General features: G+C 39.5%; 1 protein-coding gene and 1 pseudogene across 1 annotated transcript; both read left to right on the top strand.

Moving 5' to 3' along the window:
• The first annotated feature begins 2730 nt into the window (after positions 1–2730).
• On the top strand, positions 2731–4470 carry LOC107806410 ((-)-isopiperitenone reductase-like; annotated as a pseudogene).
• A 2826-nt stretch (positions 4471–7296) lies between these two features.
• LOC142164218 (uncharacterized) lies at positions 7297–8049 on the top strand. The gene is made up of 2 exons (XM_075221691.1): positions 7297–7626; positions 7738–8049. Exons 1-2 carry the CDS (start codon positions 7297–7299, stop codon positions 8047–8049), a joined length of 642 nt encoding a protein of 213 aa, XP_075077792.1.
• Positions 8050–20047: the final 11998 nt, after the last annotated feature.

The following is a 20047-nucleotide window of genomic DNA, read 5'->3' as shown; positions in this document are numbered from 1 at the left end:
CGCATTCTTCGCAATTCCCAACTCGCAGATGTGAGAAGTTGTTTGAAAATCCCAACTTAGCAGAAGTCTGGGTTCGCAATTGTGAACCCTGGTCGCAATTCCCATATCTACAACCTGCAATTTTATAACTTAGCCGAAAATCTCTCATTTTTCACACTCTTTCAAAACCAAAACCCTCTTGGGTTATTTTTCAAAGACAATTCTTCTTCCAAATCGATTGTAAGTCAATTTAACTCGTTTTCTTTAATCATTAACATCTTTTCACATGATTTCAACTCAAAATCAATGATTTTCATGGGGGAAATGGGGTGTTCTGGGTAGAACCTAGATTTTTTAAAAATTGGAGATTTGGACCTCGATTTGAGGTCCGATTTCAAAACAAATTATATATTTGGGTTTGTGGGGGAATGGGTAATCGGGTTTTGGTTCGAACCTTGGGTTTTGACCATGTGGGCCTGGGCGATTTTTGACTTTTTGGGTAGAACTTTGGAAAACTTATTTTCATGCATTAGGATTGATTCATTTAGCATTTATGGATGTAATTAAGTAACTTGTGGCTAGATACGAGTGAACTAGTGGCGGAATCAAGAGGTAAACGATAGTAGAGGCTTGAATTGTGTTCGTGGCATCGAGGTAAGTGTTTGGTCTAACCTTAGCTTGAGAGATTAAGAGTCGAGTCCTATTTTCTATGTGATATTTGTCGAGTATGGCGTATAGGCATGGTGACAAGTATCTATATGTTGGTGTCAAGCATGCCCATGAGTCTTATATTGTGATTATTATGGTTTTGTTGTATTATTCATGCTTTGATGATGATTTCTATTGTTGGGTAAAATTTGTGGAAGTAATTGTGACATTTGAACATCGAGGAGCGTTGATTCAAGTTGTACAATGAAATGTGAAAGTATAAGTGGAAATTGAATCTTTTAGAGCATTGGCTCAAAGTTGTGAAGTAAAAGTGAAAAAGAGAAGAGAATCATTATATTATCTCCCTTGCCGGGAATTTGTTGTTTTGATGTTATCTCCATAGCCGGGATGTTGATGCTTCTTTTGATGTTATTCCTTTTCCGGGACTTGATTGCTGAACTATTGTTCCCTTGCCGAGATTCTTATTGTAATCTCATTTATTCCCTTGCCCTATTCTTGCGATTGTTGTATGGGTGAGGAAGAGTGTTAAAGCACGAAAGGTGATGCCGTGTATTATTTTGGTGAAAGAGTGTTAAAGCACGAAGGGTGATGCCGTGTATGATTTGTGAGGAAAGAGTGTAAAGCACGAAGGGTGATGTCGTGCCGCACGATGTACCATTCCGTGCTGATTATATTGATTATATGGTGAGGAAGAGAGTAAAAGCACGAAAGGTGATGCCATGCACATTTTCATTACTTGATTGCTTTGGTGAGGACGAGAGTAAAAGCACGAACGGTGATGCCGTGCACTTATTGATTTCTGGTTCTTTGTTGATATCCGAGAAATGTTGTTTCTTTTAGTGACCTGTTGTCTTTCTATTCTAAATTGATAGTTCCCTCGCAGCATGTTACCCCTCCCATACTTGACTGTATATTATTGTTCTTCTTTTTTGCTGTATATAGTTGAATTGCACAGATTTATTTGGTAGTCTGGTCCTAGCCTCGTCACTACTTCACCGAGGTTAAGCTAGGCACTTACCAGCACATGGGGTCGGTTGTGCTGATACTACACTCTGCACTATGTGCAAATCCCGGAGCAGCAGCATTTGGTCTGTATATTGGGTGGCTTCCTTCAGTCCATACGGAGATCCAAGGTAGACCTGCAGGCGTCCGCAGGCCCTGGCGTCTCCCTTTATCCCTTTATTCCTGTTTCATTTCCTTAATTCAGAAACAGTGTATCGTTTATTTTCAGACTTTGTATGTAGCATTCTTATATCGCCAGTGGTACTGTGACACCAGTTCTGGGTGGTCGAGGTTCAAACAGTTGTATTAGATATATATATACACACTCTTGCAGGTCAACACTCTTTGGCTTTATAATTGTTAAAGAGTATAAAATGGATAAAGAAGTAATTTGTTCAAATAATTGGCTTGCCTAGCTCACATTAGTTTGCTTGCCGAGGGTGGAAAATCTGGGTCGTGACAGTTGCGTTCGCGAAGCATTGGCTTGAAGAGCCTTTACGTTCGCGAAGGTTCACTCCTCGACCTTCGCGTTCACGAGCCGTTGGCCGCGTTCGCATAGCGTATTTCACCCCTCCCCCAGGTCCCTACCAAAATGGCATTCGCGTTCGTGAAAGCCAAGTCGCGTTCACGAAGGGTAACGCCCCCAACGCTCCACGTTTGCGACATGTGCCTCGCGTTCGCGTAGAAAGAATTTTCACTCAGACAATTTTACTCTTCGCGCTCGCGAGAGTTCCTTCACGAATGCGAAGAAGGATATAGTTATGCACCTGCAAGAGCAAAATAGTTGAAATCTCTAAGTCCAAAACATCCCGAAACCTATCCGAAAATCACCCGAGCCCTCGGGGCTCCAAACCAAACACGCACACAAGTCTAAAAATATCATACAAACTTGCTCATGCGATTGAATCGCTAAAATAACACCTAAAACTACGGATCTAAAATTAAAATCAATGAAAATCTCAAGAATTCTTAAAGTTTCTATTTTCATAACCGAGGGTCCGAATCACGTCATTTAAACTCCGTTTCTTACCAATTTTTATAGACATAATTTAAATACGGGCCCAATACCAATAAGATTGAATGTTCTTAAATTTCCAAAAATCCTTATATTATCAGGTAAATAATTTTCTTCAAAAATTTATTTCTCGGGCTAGGGACCTCGTAATTCAATTTCGGGCAAACGCCCAAGTCCAATATTTTACTACGGACCCTCTGGGACTATCAGAATACGGGTCAGGGTCCATTTACCCAAAACGCTGACCGAAGTCAACAAAAATGATCTTTTAAGCCTAAATTCATTATTTCTTAAAAAATTTCACATAAGGGCTTTTTGAATATACGTCCGAACTGCGTACGCAAATCAAGAAGAATGAAAATGACGTTTTGAAGGCCTTGGAATCCCGGATTGGGTTCTAAAATACGAGATGATCCTTTTAGGTCATCACACATAATTAGTAATTAAGAAAGTGATAAAATGGTTATTTGCAGGTAAATAATGTAGGAATTAATGGACTAATGATTGAGGGAAATCTTTCAGTCCTTCCAACGCTAATAGAACGAGATGCTGCTCGGGCTTTAGGCATTACAACTGAGGTTAGTTCATATATTTCCCTTTATTTCTCTTTACATTTTCATAACAACCCGATGCTACTGGATTTGTTTTAAAGATTCATACCGTCGACCCTAATTTTATATAGGATTGAAGCATAATCTGTTGAGTAAATGATCTATCGAGTGTTTTTATATGGTTATCGGTAAAATATACTAATTAATGCAGGAGGATGAAGCTCCAATCAAGTCAAATGGAAAACTCATAGAGACTTCTGAATTGGCAGAAGAATGTGTAACAACTAATTATTATGGAGAAAAAGAATGATTGAAGCCTTTATTCCACTGCACCTCTTGTGTCCTTTACTAAGGGTTGTTAATATTTCTTCATCGCTTGGAAAAATTAAGGTAATCCTAACTTAACCTTTGGACTATTTCCTTACAAAATATAGAAATTACTTTTTTCCCCTCACTTTCTATTTGCTAATAACGACTTAATAAAATATGGTAAAAGTGTATCTGCACCCAGCAATTGCACCAAACAAATATATATATATATATATAGTGTAAGTTTCGTTTGAATTATTAGGCCCAAAGTTATTAAACTTGACCTCAAAATATTACTGTAGTACCTAATTTGAGATAAGTGCTATGAATCAAGTACAACAACAATAACATATCTAGTAGAACCCCACCAGAAGTACTAGGAATCAAAAATTTACAATAAAAAAGTAAAAAGTTGCGGCTCACAATATCACATTTTTCTTTTTCACCTTCCCGTGTTTGAAAGAGATCCTTACACAAATAGGCCGTCGGAATTATTTTTTTAATTTAAGCGATTGAATGGATGTCTATTTACATCAATTTTTTTTTGTTGAAATACCTATTCAGCTGGTATCAAATGAATGGGCCATAAAAGCTTTAAGTGACGGGGAAAGACTTAAAACAGAAAAAGTAGATGAAGTATTGATTAAATATCTTATGGACTTGAAGGAGGGTTTATTAGAAGAAAAGGGTTGGCCCGCTGATATGGCAGCTTATAAATTCTCAAAAGCTGCCTTGAATGCATACACAAGAATTGTGGCCCAAAAGTATTCTTCTATATGGGTCAAATGTATTTGTCCGAGCTATACGAAAACAGATATTACTTTTAATACTAGGCCTTTGACTCCAGAAGAAGCTGCTGAAATCCCAGTAAATTTGGTCCTTTTGCCTGAAGGTGGGCCTACAGGCCAGTTCTTTTTCCGGAAGAAAGTCTTCACCTCATTCTGAAAAGCAAAAAGCCAATTTAAGTGTTGTGAAGCAACTTGGCTAAAGATCGCATGAACTTGTAATATTATATTTATAGAATAAAGAAGTGGTTCTAAAATTGATGTGGAGTAAACAATTGAAGTTAAATAAGGTTTGTTTGTTTTGGGTTCATTGATAGAAAAGAAATGAAATTAAAAAATAACCAGGCTGGTGAATAAACACAATATATATCCTACTGAAGACAAGAAAAGTGAAAGCATGTCTTCCATCATAAAAACATGACAAATTGGTCAAAGTATAATTTAAACATTTCATGTCTATATAAGAAGGATATTCATATTTCGCAACACAAACTCGGTTCAAGCCTTAGACGTAAATTGAACTAGTATTGTCAGGGACGAAAAAAGTAAGAGTAGTAGATGCATGTTAAACTAAAATATTTCAATACAATCTGTGATGGAAACGAGTTATAAGAAAAGACGTGTCAGTCTAAGATGGTAGGAATGGAGAGATCGGCTTTAACTTTTCATTCTATGTATGCTCGTCAATCTACATTTGTAAGTCATCCTTGCATCAAATCAAATGACAATATGTCTAGTTTGTACATATGTCTGCCACGAACTAGGCCAGACTTTCATGTAAAAGGTGGGGGCGAGATTCTGGTCTGCATTTTGTACACTTCCCACAGTCTTTGCCTTTGATATCGAGTATAAGTAGTTTTCTACTATTACCTGTAAGCAATCACTATCAGATTCAAGTTGAGGACCGAAAATTGAAATGTCAACTTAATTATATTCAACCTAAAAGCAGACTGCATTCATTTGTCACACGTGCAAACATAATATGCACGAAAATAGAACATTCTTTTTCAAATATCTGCCTGAAGAATTTCCATAAGATGATGGACAAGATTTCACAGGTACCTGCATATGACATGCAGCAATAAGAGGGCCTCCAATTCCGCCACATATTGACGCGACCATCTGGACTAACAAGAGAATTAAGGCCACCGGTCCTCACCTGAGTCCCACAACTATCACCAACCAAGAAGGATCCTGATAGACATAATATCTCAAAATGTCCCTGGAGATCTAGAGAAAGAGAGGACAAAACATGCTTATCAGAAAAGTTCACCTCAGTAAACAAAGGGAGAGAGTTAATTAAAGTGAGGGGACTAAATGAGTAATAAAGTATGTTCATGCAGGGGTCCGGGGAAAGATTAGAGAGTAATAGGTCATAATATATATTCATTCAATGAGAAAGCATAGCATCAGTTAATGCCATGTAATTTAAGCAAATAATGAGCTCCTAATATTGCTCTATCCAGTTTGACCTTGTCAATGCCAACATACCATTGCAAAATTAATTTCATCATTTTCCTACAATATTGATTTTGTTTAATATCAAAATTATCCATATTGGGAACACTATCATCAAAATCTATCTAATTGTAATCTCTTAATACTCCCTCTTTCCCAATTTATGTGATAAGAGCGTTAACATTTCTTAACATAAGCAAACAACTCAGTGGCGGATCTATGTACATGGTTCGGAGTGATATGCCACCCGCAAGATTCGGCAAATACTTTGTGTATATATGTAAATATATATAAGAAATATGATATATATTTAAAGTGCCACCTGTAGAACAAAAGTGGCAAAGGTGCCAATGGCAAAACTTTGCCTTTTCGTTCAGCAGGGCAAGAGTTGGAATCCAGGGGGGAGCAAATAATTTTTTGGGTTACATTTAGTTGCAATTTAAGGAGATTAAGTACACTACACAACACACTCTTCTATATTTTATATTAACTGTTTGACTTTTCTGTTTGTTTGTTTAAGTATAAACAAATAAGGTAAAATAATAATAAAAGTATTCTTTATAGAATATTATCTTATAATTAATACTCCTAATAGAAAGTTAAAATCCTTTTTTAGGATCTTTCCCAAATCCCAATTTTCAAAAGGTAAAACAAAGGCCCAATTCCTCAAGTCCCTTACGTCACTTTCCCCTTTCCCTTTCTCCAATTCTCGCTGCTTCAGCATTCACGCCACTGCTTCTGCTTCTGCTTCTCGTTTTTCAGTTAGATTGTTACTGTTAGCATTTATTTTGCTTTATCTCTGTGGATGCTTCACACCTTTATTGCTCACTAGTCATTGCTCTACGCCCATCATTGTAAAATTTTCTCTCCTCCTCATGTTTATTTCTTAACCCTATGTGGTTATTTTTTCCCCATCAGATATATGTTCTTGCTCTGTTTTTGTTTTGTATTTAGTTGGATTCTAGTGTTCTTGCTAAACTTTATTGTCGTTATTTTGATTTTTTTTGTTATGTATTTTTTGGTTGTGTTTGAAAATCAAATGCCTCTTAATTGGTTTCACTGTAGAATTTAGTATCGTGGCTAAAAGAGAAAGAACATCTCAAATAATTTTGATCAAGGAAAATTCAAAATTAACTCTATTTTAACAACGACAAAAATATTAGGGAAGGTTGAGTTATTTAAACTAATTAAATTTGTTGATGGTATGACATAGTAGAAATTGTTCAATATTTCTCACTGGAATGAACTTCTATTTGATAGGAATTAAATTGTGATGGATAAATTTGTCACGAGGTTGGACCATTCTCAACCAAGTCCTAGTTATCAATCCTTGATCTAAGTGAATGCCATTCGTTCCTATCTTATAAATGAACTCGATTTGAGGTCACTTAAAGGCGATCCAGGAGAAAGAATACCTATTGCTGACTATAACCCTAGAGTACGAGATGAAGTAAGCAAACATTACATTCAACAAGGTCCTTGTCAACCTTCCAAGCATCAATTTCCCAAAACTCAAATAGGAGGAAGAATGCATCAATTTGTTCCAAGTTGGTTCAACGGTCAATTTTCTAAACGATTGGAGTATAGTGTGAAGAAAGATATGGCATTTTTCTTATGTTGTTATTTGTTCAAAAATAAATTTATTCATGGAAGTGAGGGTGAATTTTATACAAAAAAAGGTTTTAGGGCTTGGAATAAGGGTCATGAAAGATTGTGTTTACATGTTGGTGATGTTAATAGTGTACATGATAAATGTTCCAAGAAGATGCTAGATTTATCAAATCATCATCAATCAATTCAATTTGTTTTTGACAAGAACTCCAAGAAGTTGAAAAGTGAGTATCGAATGCGTTCAGAAGTATATATTGATGTGGCAAGACTTCTATTATTATATGGATTGCCTTTTAGGGGCCATGACGAAAGTGAATCTTCAACAAAGCAAGGCCTCTTTCTAGGATTCTTACGATAGCATGGGGATAAGCATCCGGATGTGGGAAAAGTAATATTAGAAAATGCTCCACAAAATGATACTTTGACTTGCCCTATGATCCAAAAAGATGTTATCAATGCTTGTGCAAAAGAAACATTAAAGGCTATAATTAGAGACTTGAATGGAGATTACAATGGTAAATTAGTTGATGAGTCCAAAGATATCTCACACAAAGAACAAAGGGCTCTTGTTTTGCGTTATGTTGATAAGAAAGCTGAAGAGGTAGAACAATTTGTTGGTCTTGTCCATGTTAGTGATACATCGGCGTGCTCATTGAAGGAAGCAATCTAGTCTTTGCTTTCGGACCACTCATTAAGTCCATCCCAAATACGTGGACAAGGTTATGGTGGAGCTAGTAACATGAGGGGAGAGATAAGAGGTCTTAATACTTGCGTGTTGAATCTTTTATCTATAATTAATGTGCAACTTCAAGAGCTTAATGACGATTTTGATATAGTGAGTAGCGATTTGCTTGTTGGGATGGCTAGCTTGAATCCAACCAATTCTTTTGATAATTTTGATAAAGGTAGAATAATGACTTTAGAAAAATGTTACCCAAATGAGTTGATGAAATACAAATTCGAGACTTAAGTTATCAACTAGATACTTTCATAATTCATATGCGAGATGGCAATCCCAAGTTCTCCACCCTGCAAGGAATTAGTGATTTGGCAAAAATATTGGTTGAGACAAATCTTGTGGAGACTTATTCATATGTTTATTTACTTGTGAAGTTAACACTTATTTTACCTGTTGCTACCGCAACTGTGGAGAGAGCATTCTCATCCATGAAACAGATAAAGAATAAAGAGCAGAACAACATGGGTGATCAATATTTAAATGATTGTTTAATTACAGAGCGTGATGTATTTAAAAATGTAAGTAATGATGTCATTATTGATGGTTTTCAAAATATGAAAGCTTGTCGGGGACAATTGTAAATAGATTATGTATGATATTAAAAATATTATTGGAATTTTATGCTTTGCATCAATTAGTTATAGTTATTATATTTTCTTTCGTTTGAACTATTTGTCTATATAAATAAAAATGATGAATAACCCGAACCGATGCTCGAGTTGATCAAATCGATTAGGTCAGCATTCGTAACCCCTAAATCCTGGATCCACCTCTAAAACAACTCCATTTCTTAGTTTTTGAATCAATAGATTAGACAATTAATTCTCTCCCATGAGAAGGTAGCAACATGGTATTATCATCTTGTTCAACAAAATTTTGTAATCCGTTCCTCATATATGACAGTGCAGCTAAAAGTTGATGGTTGGCGAAGAGTAACAGTAGATATGACACCATTTGCTGATAAAACACATATTGATCTTGACCCTTGTTGTGAAAAATAAATTATCTTTGTACAGATATCATGTAGAAAATCCATAAAAAAGGACCATATAAATATACAAATTACCATCATTAAATCAATATGTACAATGACTGTTACGACCCTAAATCCAGATCTGGTCGTGATGACACCTCTCGTGAAGACAAGGCCAGCCGGCATACTCCCAATTCATTTTAAGCAATTAAAATAATATAAATTAAGTATTTAACATAATAATAATCTCAAAAGAAGGTAAAACAGTACAGTTGCAGAATACACATAGCCCGACATCGAGGTGTCACCAGTCATGAGCATCTACTATCCGAATAAAGACAGGAAAAGTCTACATAGTCTATTACAGAACTAAAAACAGAGTAAATAAGAGAGGGAGAGAAGCACTGGGCTGCGGACGCCAAGCAGCTACCTAGTGAATCTCTGAATCCGCCTGAGCTGGAAGAAGTCAACACTTGCTAACGGGACCCGAAGCGCCTGAATCTGCACACAGGGTGCACGGAATGAAGTGAGTACTCCAACTCAGTGAGTAATAATAATAAATGAAGACTGAGTGATATAAAATCATGCAAAAGCACATCAACATGCTAAAACAAAGCAGTATAAAACCAGTAAAAACAATGAAACAGCGAAAACATATAAAAACACTTAGTTCAGAAGAAGCTTCTTTAAAACGCCTTTTTAACAGTTAAACAATTAAATGAAAGGCAGCTAGAATAGATAAACACATAAAAATCCGCCCCTCGGGCAGAAAGTTAACAGAATCCGCCCCTCGGGCAATATCATAGAACAACACCAGTCCCTCGGGCTATATCTCATATCACAATGGGTACTCGCGCTCACTGGGGGTGTACAGACTCTGGGAGGGGCCCTTACAGCCCAAGTAATATCAAGCCATCTCGTGGCATAATCAATAGGTTTTCGACCTCATATCAACAAGCCACCTCATGGCATACAATCTCAGACCCTCGGGCTCATAATCATGAATCAGTGTATCCTCACAACACAAGCCCTCAGCCTTAGTCAGAATCTCATAAGACAATAGGGCAATAGTAAAACATGATGCTCAGCCCAAAATATCATTTTAAGTGTTAAAACAGAGTAAACATGGCTGAGTTATGAAAATAGTAGAATATAGCATGACTAAGTACAAGTATAAAGTCTAATGGTGAGGAAATATCAGTAAAAATCCCCTAAGATTTCAAATAGTTGGCACGAGTCCCAAATATGGCATTCAGCCCAAAACATGATGATAGCAAATAGTTTTCAATCAAATACACGGTAAAACAGTCATTCAGGATGGAATAAGTAACAATCCCCAAAGGTGCACGATACCACACTCGTCATCTATCGTGTGCGTCACCTCAATATAGCACAACGATGTGTAATCCAGGGTTTCATACCCTCAGGATAACATTTACAATCATTACTCACCTCTATCCAGTCCAAATCTCTAGCTTGCGATGCCTCTCGAATCGACCTCCGGATGCTCCAATCTAACCAAAATCAGTGCAAACCCATCTATGCTAAGGGAACAAAGCCCACTCGAAAGAAATCAAATTACAACACAAATCCCGAAATTGACCAAACCCGACCACCGGGCCCACGTCTCGAATTCCGATAAAAATTACATCAATAGACTTCTTATCACTCCCCGAGTTCATTTATATCAAAAGCATCAAAATCCAACCACAAACGGCCCCTCAAATCCCAAATTCTAGGTCTCCATATACAAGCCCTAGTTCTTCAATATTAGGCTTAAATTCCATGATTAATTAGGTAGAATTCACATTAGGATCGAGTATTAAGTCCATAAATCTTACCTACAAGTGTCCCCCCTTGAATCCCTCTTCAATCCTCTTCAAAAAGCTCCAAAATCGCTCAAAAATGGTGGAAGTTAACCCCAAAATCGCAGACAATGGCTATTTAAACATTCTGCCCAGGCATTCAAATCCTTCTTTGCAAACGCGGTCAAAGCCTCGCGTTCGCGAAGTACAAACTTAAGTTGACCAAATTTTCCTCCTTCGCGAACACATCTTACCTCTCACGAATGCGATGCCTCCTTACTCCAACCTTCGTGAACGCGGCTTTCCTTCTCGTGAACGCGATGCTCAATGGCCCAGCCATTTGCGAACGCGGGACCTCCCTCGCGAATGAGAAGGCCAAAACTTCAGCTTCACCTGCTAACCCTTCATGAATGCGAGGCTCCACTCGCGAACGCGAAGGCCAATTTTCTGCAACACCCAACAGCAGATTTCTGCAACTTTCCAAAACTTGAAATGGTTCGATTGACCACTCGAAACTCACCCGAGGCCCTTGGGACCTCAACTAAACATGCCAACATAACCCATAACATCTTTCAAACTTGTTCCAATCTTCTGAATGCTCAAAACAATATCAAAACACCAAATTCGCATCGGATTCAAGCCTAAGAATTCCAAAATCTTCTAAATTACGCTTTTGATCAAAAAGTCTACCAAACAATACCCGAATGACCTGAAATTTTGCACACACATCCCAAATTATACAATGGACCTATTGCAACTTCCGGAATTCCATTTTGACACATATATCAAAATCTCACCTATCAACTGGAAAACGCCAAAATTCCAATTTCGCCTATTCAAGCCTAAATCTACTCAAGACCTCCAAAATACATTCTGGTCATGCTCCTAAGTCCCAAATTACCTCCCGAACCTATTCGATCCATCAGAACTCACATCCGAGACCTTTAACACATAAGTCAACATCCGGTTGACTTTTCCAACTTAAGCTTCCTCAAAAGAGACTAAGTGTCTCAAACCTTACCAAAACCTCTCCGAATCCGAGCCAACCAACTCGATTGCACATAGAACCGATAAACCAAAAAATAAGAAGCCAAAAGGGGGGAAACAGAGCGGTACTCATGAGACAACTGGCCGGGTCGTCAAAATGAAAGCAACTCCAACCACCTCCGCTGCCTCAAATTGAGATCCTTCTGCTTGAATAAGTGATGGATGCTACGATGATTAGTAAACACCTCACTAGACACACCATACAAGTAATGCCTCCAAATCTTCAACGTGTGAATAATGGCAGCCAACTCCAAATCATGAACGGGGTAGTTCTTTTCATGGGGCTTCAACTGACAAGAAGAATAAGCAATAACTCTACCCTCCTACATCAAAACACACCCAATACCAACCCTCGAAGAATTACAATACATGGTATAGGAACCTGAAGCTGATGGCAAAACTAACATTGGAGTTGTAGTCAAGGCTGTCTTGAGCTTCTGGAAGCTCTCCTCACGCTCATCCAACCATAGAAATGAAGCAACCTTATGAGTCAAATTGGTCAAGGGTGATGCGACCGATGAGAATCCCTGAACAAACCGGTGATAATAGCCCGTCAAACTAAGAAAACTGCGAATCTCTGTGGCTGAGGACGGTCTGGGCCAATTCTGAACCGCCTCTATCTTCTTCGGATAAACTTGAATACCTTCGTAGGACGCCACGTGTCCCAAGAAAGCCACTGAACTGAGCCAAAACTCACACTTTGAGAACTTTGCATAAAGCTTCTCCTCCCTTAATCTCTGCAACACAACTCTCAAATGCTCCGTGTGCTCCTCATGACTATGTGAGTATATGAAAATATCATCGATGAAGACTATGACGAACGAGTCAAGATAAGGCCGGAACACGATGTTCATCAAATGCATGAACACTGCTGAGGTATTGGTAGCCCAAAAGTCATCACCAAGAACTCATAATGACCATATCGGGTCCTGAAAGCTGTCTTAAGAATATTCGAGTCCCTGATCTTCAACTGGTGATAACCTTAACGGGGATCAATCTTGGAGAACACTCTCGCTCCCTGAAGCTGGTCGAATAAATCATCAATGCGATGTTCAACTACCTATAATCAATGCACATCCTCATAGTTCCATCCTTCTTCTTCACAAATAGAACCGACGCACCCCAAGGTGACACACTAGGCCGAATAAACCCCTTATCAAGGAGTTCCTGAAGCTCCTCCTTTAACTGCTTCAACTCCACTGGTGCCATACGATACGACGGAATAGAAATGGGCTGAGTGCCCAGCACCAAGTCAATACCAAAATCAATATCCCTGTCCGGTGGCATGGTCGGCAAGTCTGTAGGAAACACATCGGGAAACTCCCTCACAACTGGAACAGAATCAATACTGGGAGTTTCTGCACCGACATCCCTCACAAAGGCTAGATACGAAAGACAACCCCTCCCAACCATACGCTGGGCCTTTAAGAATGAGATTACCATACTAGGAACATAATCAGTCAAACCTTGCCACTCAATCCGTGGTGCACCCGATATAGCCAATATTACTATCTTAGCATGACAGTCCAGAATAGCTCGACACGGAGATAGCCAATCCATGCCCAAAATAACATTGAAATCCACCATACATAATAACAAAAGATCCACTCGGGTCTCCAGGCCCCCAATAGTCACCACATACGGCCGGTACACACGATCTACAACAACAGTATCGCCTACTGGAGTAGATACATGAACAGGTGAAACAAGAGACTCTCGGGGCGTATCCAAATAACGAGCAAAGTATGATGACACATAAGAAAAAGTGGAACTGGGATCAAATAGTACAGAAGCATCTATGTGGTAGACTGAGACAATACTTGTAATAACAACATCGGAAGCAATAACATCGGGTTTAGCTGGAAGTGCATAGGAACGGGACTGACTGCCACCTGATCGACCTCCCCTTCTAGGGCGACCCCTAGCTGACTGACCTCCACCCCTAACAAGCTGGGCGGGTAGTGGTGAAGTAACTGGTGCTAAAGTCGATGGCTGACTCCTCTACTGAGATAAACCCGCAAGATGACGAGGACACTACCTCCACATATGACCCATCTCTCCACACTCATCCTAACTCCTGGGCATTAGAGATGGGTACTTATGGGAACCCCTAGTACTGGAATGACTAGCAGATGCACCTGGCGTAGAAGATCCCTGAACTGATGGAGCACGGGAAGAACCCTGAGTTGGAAGGGCACCAAGTGATGACTAGCCCTGATAAGAACTGTGAGAACCATGACCCGATGATGCCCCACGATAACCTGGGTGGGCTGGCTAAGCATACCTGAATGGACGGCCGCTTTCATGCTGAAACTGACCTCTCGAAGGAGCACCACCATAACTACTAGATCCTCGAGGCCTCTTGTCCTCCCTCTCATCTCGCTCCTGGCGACGAACTGACTCAATCTCACGAGTAATATCCACAACCTCCTCAAAAGTAGCACTAGACACCGTCTCTCTAATCATGAGAATACGAGGCTGATAAGTGAGGCCATCCACAAACCTCCTAATCCTCTCTCTATCTGTCAGAACCAACCAAATAGCATAACGAGCTAACTCGAAGAACCTCATCTCATACTGCATCACAGTCATCTCTCCTTGACGCAACCACTCAAACTGCATGCGCAGATCCTCTCTGCGAGACTGTGGCATATACTTCTCTAGAAAGAGAACGGAGAACTGTTGCCAGGTAAGGGGTGCTGCACCAACAGGCCTACACCTCTCGTAAGCCTCCCACCAAGTGAAGACAGCTCCAGAAAACTGAAAAGTAGTGAAAGCGACCCCGCTGGTCTCCAAAATACCTATTGTGCGAAGAATCCGCTGACACTTGTCCAAGAAACCCTGGGCATCCTCGCCCTCTGCACCACTAAAAGTTGGAGGCTGAAGTCTACCAAACCTCTCCAACCTACGTTGCTCGTCCTTTGGCATGGCAGGAGCTACATAGTCTTGAGCAGCTACAACCAGCTGGGCTGGATGTGCCCCCGGTGTCTGAAGTCCCTGCATGACATGCTCAGGTGTGCGAGCGGCGGGAGTCTGAGTGCTTCCCCCGTCATGAGAAGTAGATGTGGCTGTAGTAACTGAGACCACTTGAGCTAGGCCAATGCATACTGATAGAATCTGAGCCAAGGCCTCCTAAAGACCTGGAATCACAATAGGCATAGCTGGTGCTGCTGGAGCATCCACAACTAGGACCTGATCCTAAACTGGTCCGACTAGTGGATCTGTAGGTGCAGCTCTAGCTGCTGTGTAGGCTACACCCCTGCCCCTACCACGACCATGTCCTTGGCCTCTAGTGGCTACAACTGGTGGTACTGGTGATCGTCCATCCTGACTGGTAGCGTGTGTCCTCACCATCTGTGAGAGAATAGAATAACAAAAGTTTAGTACTCAGATCAACAAATTCGCACGATAAGAATTTCAAGAATATGAAGTTTTTCCTAAAGGTTTTGCAGCCTCTCGAGGATAAATACAGACGTCTCTGTACCGATACGCGAGACTCTACTAAACTTGCTCAAGACTCGTGAGACCTATATAACCTAGGCTCTAATACCAACTTGTCACGACCTTAAACCCATACCTGGTCGTGATGGAGCCTCTCATGAATACAAGGCCAGCTGACACACTCCCAATTTATTTTAAGCAATTAAAATAATGCAAATTAAATCTTTAAAATAATAATAATCCCAAAAAAGGTGAAATAGTACAGTTGCAGAATAGACATAGCCCGACATCGAGGTGTCACCAATCATAAACATCTACTATCCGAATAAAGATAGGAAAAGTCTACATAGTCTATTACAGAACTAAAAATAGAGTAAATAAGATAGGGGGAGAAGCACTAGGCTACGGACACCGAGTAGCTACCTAGTGAATCTCAGAATCCGCTTGAGTTGGAAGAAGTCAACACTCGCTAGCGGGACCCGAAGCACCTGAATTTGCACACAAGGTATAGGGAGTAAAGTGAGTACTCCAACTCAGTGAGTAATAATAATAAATGAAGACTGAGCAATAATAAATCACGTAAAAGCACATCAACATGCTATAAAGAAAAAGTATAAAACCAGTAAAAACAATGAAACAGTGAAAACATATAAAAGCACTTAGTTCAGAAGAAGCTTCTTTAAAACGCCTTTTTAATAGTTATACAATTAAATGAAAGGCAGCTAGAACAGACAAACACATAAAAATCCGCCCCTCGGGCAATATCATAGAACAACACTAGCCCATCAGGCTATATCTCATATCACAATGGGTACCCGCGCTCACTGGGGTGTACAGACTCCGGGAGGGGCCCCTTATGGACCATGCACAATATCAAGCCATCTCATGGCATAATCAATAGGCTCTCGACCTCATATCAACAAGCCACCTCGTGGCGTACAATCTCAGGCCCTCGGCCTCATAATCATGAATCAGTGTATCCTCACAACATAAGCCATCGGCCTTACTGAGTCAGAATATTATAAGCCACTCGGGCAATAGTAAAACATGATGCTCAGCCCAAAATATCATTTAAATTATCATTTTAAGTGTTAAAACAGAGTAAACATGGTTGAGTTATGAAAATAGTAGAATATAGCATGACTGAATACAAGTATAAAGTCAAACGGTGAGGAAATATCAGTAAAAATCCCCTAAGGGTTCAAATAGTTGGCAAGAGGCCCAAATGTGGCATACAACCCAAAACATGATGATAGCAAGCAGTTTTCAATCAAATACGCGGTAAAATAGTTATTCAGGATGGACTAAGTCACAATCCCCAACCGTGCACGACCCCACGCTCATCATCTAGCGTGTGCGTCACCTCAATATAGCACAACAATGTGTAATCTGGGATTTCATATCCTCAGGACGATATTTACAATTATTAATCACCTCTATTCAGTCCAAATCTCTAGCTCGCGATGCCTTTGCCTCTCGAATCGACCTTCAGATGCTCCAAATCTAACCAAAATCAGTGCAAAACCATCAAAATATGCTAAGGGAACAACGCCCACTCGAAAGAAATCAAATTACAACACAAATCCCGAAATTGGCCAAACCCGACCCCGGGCCCACATCTTGGATTCTGATAAATATTACATCAATAGACTTTTTATCACTCCCCGAGTTCATTCATATCAAAAGCATCAAAATCCAACCACAAATGACCCCTCAAATCCTCCAATTACAAGCCCTAGTTTTTCAATATTAGGCTTAAATTCATGATTAATTAGGTAAAATTCACATTAGGATCGAGTATTAAGTCCATAAATCTTACCTCCAAGTGTTCCCCCTTGAATCCCTCTTCAATCATCTTCAAAAAGCTCCAAAATTGCTCAAAAATGGTGGAAGTTAGCCCCAAAATTGCGGACAATGGCTATTTAAACATTCTGCCCAGGCATTCAAATCCTTCTTCGCGAAAGCGATCAAAGCCTCGCATTCGCGAAGCACAAACTTAAGCTGACCAAATTTTCCTCTTACGCGAATGCGTCTTACCTCTCATGAATGCGATGCCTCCTGACTCCAACCTTCGCGAAAGCAACTCCCCTTCTCGCGAACGTGATGCTCAATGGTCCAGCTCTTTGCGAACGCGGGACCTCCCTCGTGAATACGAAAGGCAAACCTTCAGCCTCCCCTGCTAACCCTTCGCGAACGCGAAGGCCAATTGTCTGCAACACCCAATAGCAGATTTTTGCAACTTTCCAAAACATGAAATGGTCCGATTGACCACCCGAAACTCACCTGAGGCCCCCGGGACATCAACAAAACATGGAAACATAACCCATAATATCCTTCAAACTTGTTCCAATCTTCGGAACGCTCAAAACAACATCAAACACCAAGATCGCATCGGATTCAAGCCTAAGAATTCCAAAATCTTCTAAATTATGCTTTTGATCAAAAAGTCAACCAAACCACGCTCGAATGACCTGAAATTTTGCACACATATCCCAAATGATACAATGGACCTACTGCAACTTCCGAAATTCCATTCCGGTCCCTATATCAAAATCTCACCTATTAACCGGAAAACGCCAAAATTCTAATTTCACCAATTCAAGCCTAAATCTACTCCGGACCTCCAAAACACATTCCGATTATGCTCCTAAGTCCCAAATCACCTCCCGAAGCTATCCGAACCATCGGAACTCACATCCGAGTGCTTTAACACATAAGTCAATATCCAGTTGACTTTTCCAACTTAAGCTTCCTCAAAAGAGACTAAGTGTCTCAAACCTTACCAAAACCTCTCCGAACCCGAGCCAACCAACCCAATCGCACATAGAACCAATAAACCAAACAATAAGAAGCCGAAATGAAGGAAACAGAGCGGTAACACATGAGACGACTGGCCGGGTCGTCACAATGACATATCTGTTATGCTTAATCACAAAGACTTGGAGCATGCTGAACTTCCTAAAAAAAGGATTGAAGAGAATCCAACACACAAAAATGCTGTTAAATCAAGTTTACAGTCACATTCTACTGGTCAAGTGAAATATAATATGTGTCTTCACTCCATATTTAAAGTCTATAACTGACTCCATACCCTCCCACACCTTCAAAATCAGATATCCAGGCACAACTCTGAGAATGCATCGTGGTCAGTGCGATGACAATCTAATTACAATTGTTGTATTTGTTATTTACAGAAGCAATGAAATAATTTCCTTTTCTGTTACTCCATGATGTAAAAGGTATATATATACAAATACACTGGGTTCTAATTAAGGAAAAGAATAAAAAGGAGATATCCTAAGAATCGTTATATATTTCCTAGACTATGTATATAGCACTAAAATTAGTTCATATTTATTCTGTAACAAAGTAGTCTATATTCATTCTGTAACACTTCTCCTCAAGAGGAAACATTGATATTTATCATGCTCAGCTTTCCATAAAAATAATCAACTCGAATTCCATTTAATACCTTTGTGAAAAAATCAACTGGTTGCTCTCCTGTCTCCACAGAGCCAGTGAAAATCGCATTTTCCTGAATCTTCTTACGAATGAGATTACAGTCCACTTCAATGTATTTAGTTCTTTCATGATATACATAATTTGAGGCAATATGAATAGTAGCTTAATTATCACACCAGAGTTTTGCTGGTATTGGATTATCCAACCAGTTTTCAGATAAAAGATGATGTATCCACATAATCTCACACGTAGACTGCAACATAGCTCTATACATAGATTCTGCACTGGATTGAGATACAATGCTTTGCTTCTTACTCCTCCCTCAACAAAGACACAATAGCCTATAGTAGATCTTCTATCAATTTTGTATCCAGCCCAGTCAGCATCTGCAAAACACTCAATACGTGTATGGCCTTGATTGCTACACGATATGCCAACTCCAGGAGCTCCTTTCAAGCAACATAGAATTCGTTCCAAAGCTGCCCAATAATTGACTGTTAGTGTGGACATGACGAGTCACAGTGAGTTAGTTTAACTTCCCAACTAGCCTCGTGTATCTCTCCGGATCATCAAAAGGATCGACATCATTTTTCATAAGATGCACATTAGGAATCATTGAAGTACTGCAGGGTTTGGCTACAAACTTTCCTGTTGCTGCAAGCAGTTCGAGAATATACTTTCTCTGAGAAAAAAAATTCCTCTTTCTTCTATTTACTTCTACTCCCAAAAAATACTTCAACTAGCCCAAGTCTTTTGTATGAAACCTAGTATGCAAGAAAAACTTGAGGGAAGGGACCCCTGCATTGTCGCTTCCTGTAATAATAATGTCATCAACATATACAACAAAAAGAATAATTCAGCTGCTGATTGCTGATAGAAGATTGAGTTATCACATTTGCTCATTTTCAGCCCAAACTCCTGAACTACCTCACTAAACTTGCCATATGTAATGACCTTATCGGTAGTTTTTGGTATTTGCATTCCGTTTGGTGGTTTAAGATCTTGAGTAGCTTCATATAAGTATTTATGATTTGCATGTATGGTCGGTTTTGGATTTTGAGTCGTTCAGAATTAATTTGGAATAATAATTTATATTTTAGAAATTTTGAGTTGGAAGAGTTGATCAAGTTAGACATTTGTGTATTTGACCTCAGATCGGAGTTTATATGGATTGGTTAGGTCTGGATGGTTATTTTGAAAT

This window comes from Nicotiana tabacum, chromosome 1 (genome assembly GCF_000715075.1).
Source record: "Nicotiana tabacum cultivar K326 chromosome 1, ASM71507v2, whole genome shotgun sequence".
Lineage (NCBI taxonomy): Eukaryota > Viridiplantae > Streptophyta > Magnoliopsida > Solanales > Solanaceae > Nicotiana > Nicotiana tabacum.
The sequence above is the reverse complement of the archived record's forward strand: the minus strand, read 5'-3'. Positions and strand labels throughout refer to the sequence as shown.

What these genes read in the sequence shown, in the direction of transcription:
- LOC142164218 (XM_075221691.1), top strand. Translation starts at nt 7,297, where the DNA reads ATGCATCAATTTGTTCCAAGTTGGTTCAACGGTCAATTTTCTAAACGA. An exon ending in AGTATCGAATGCGTTCAGAA is followed by an intron (nt 7,627 to 7,737) that starts GTATATATTGAT and finishes TTCTTACGATAG; the next exon opens with CATGGGGATAAGCATCCGGA.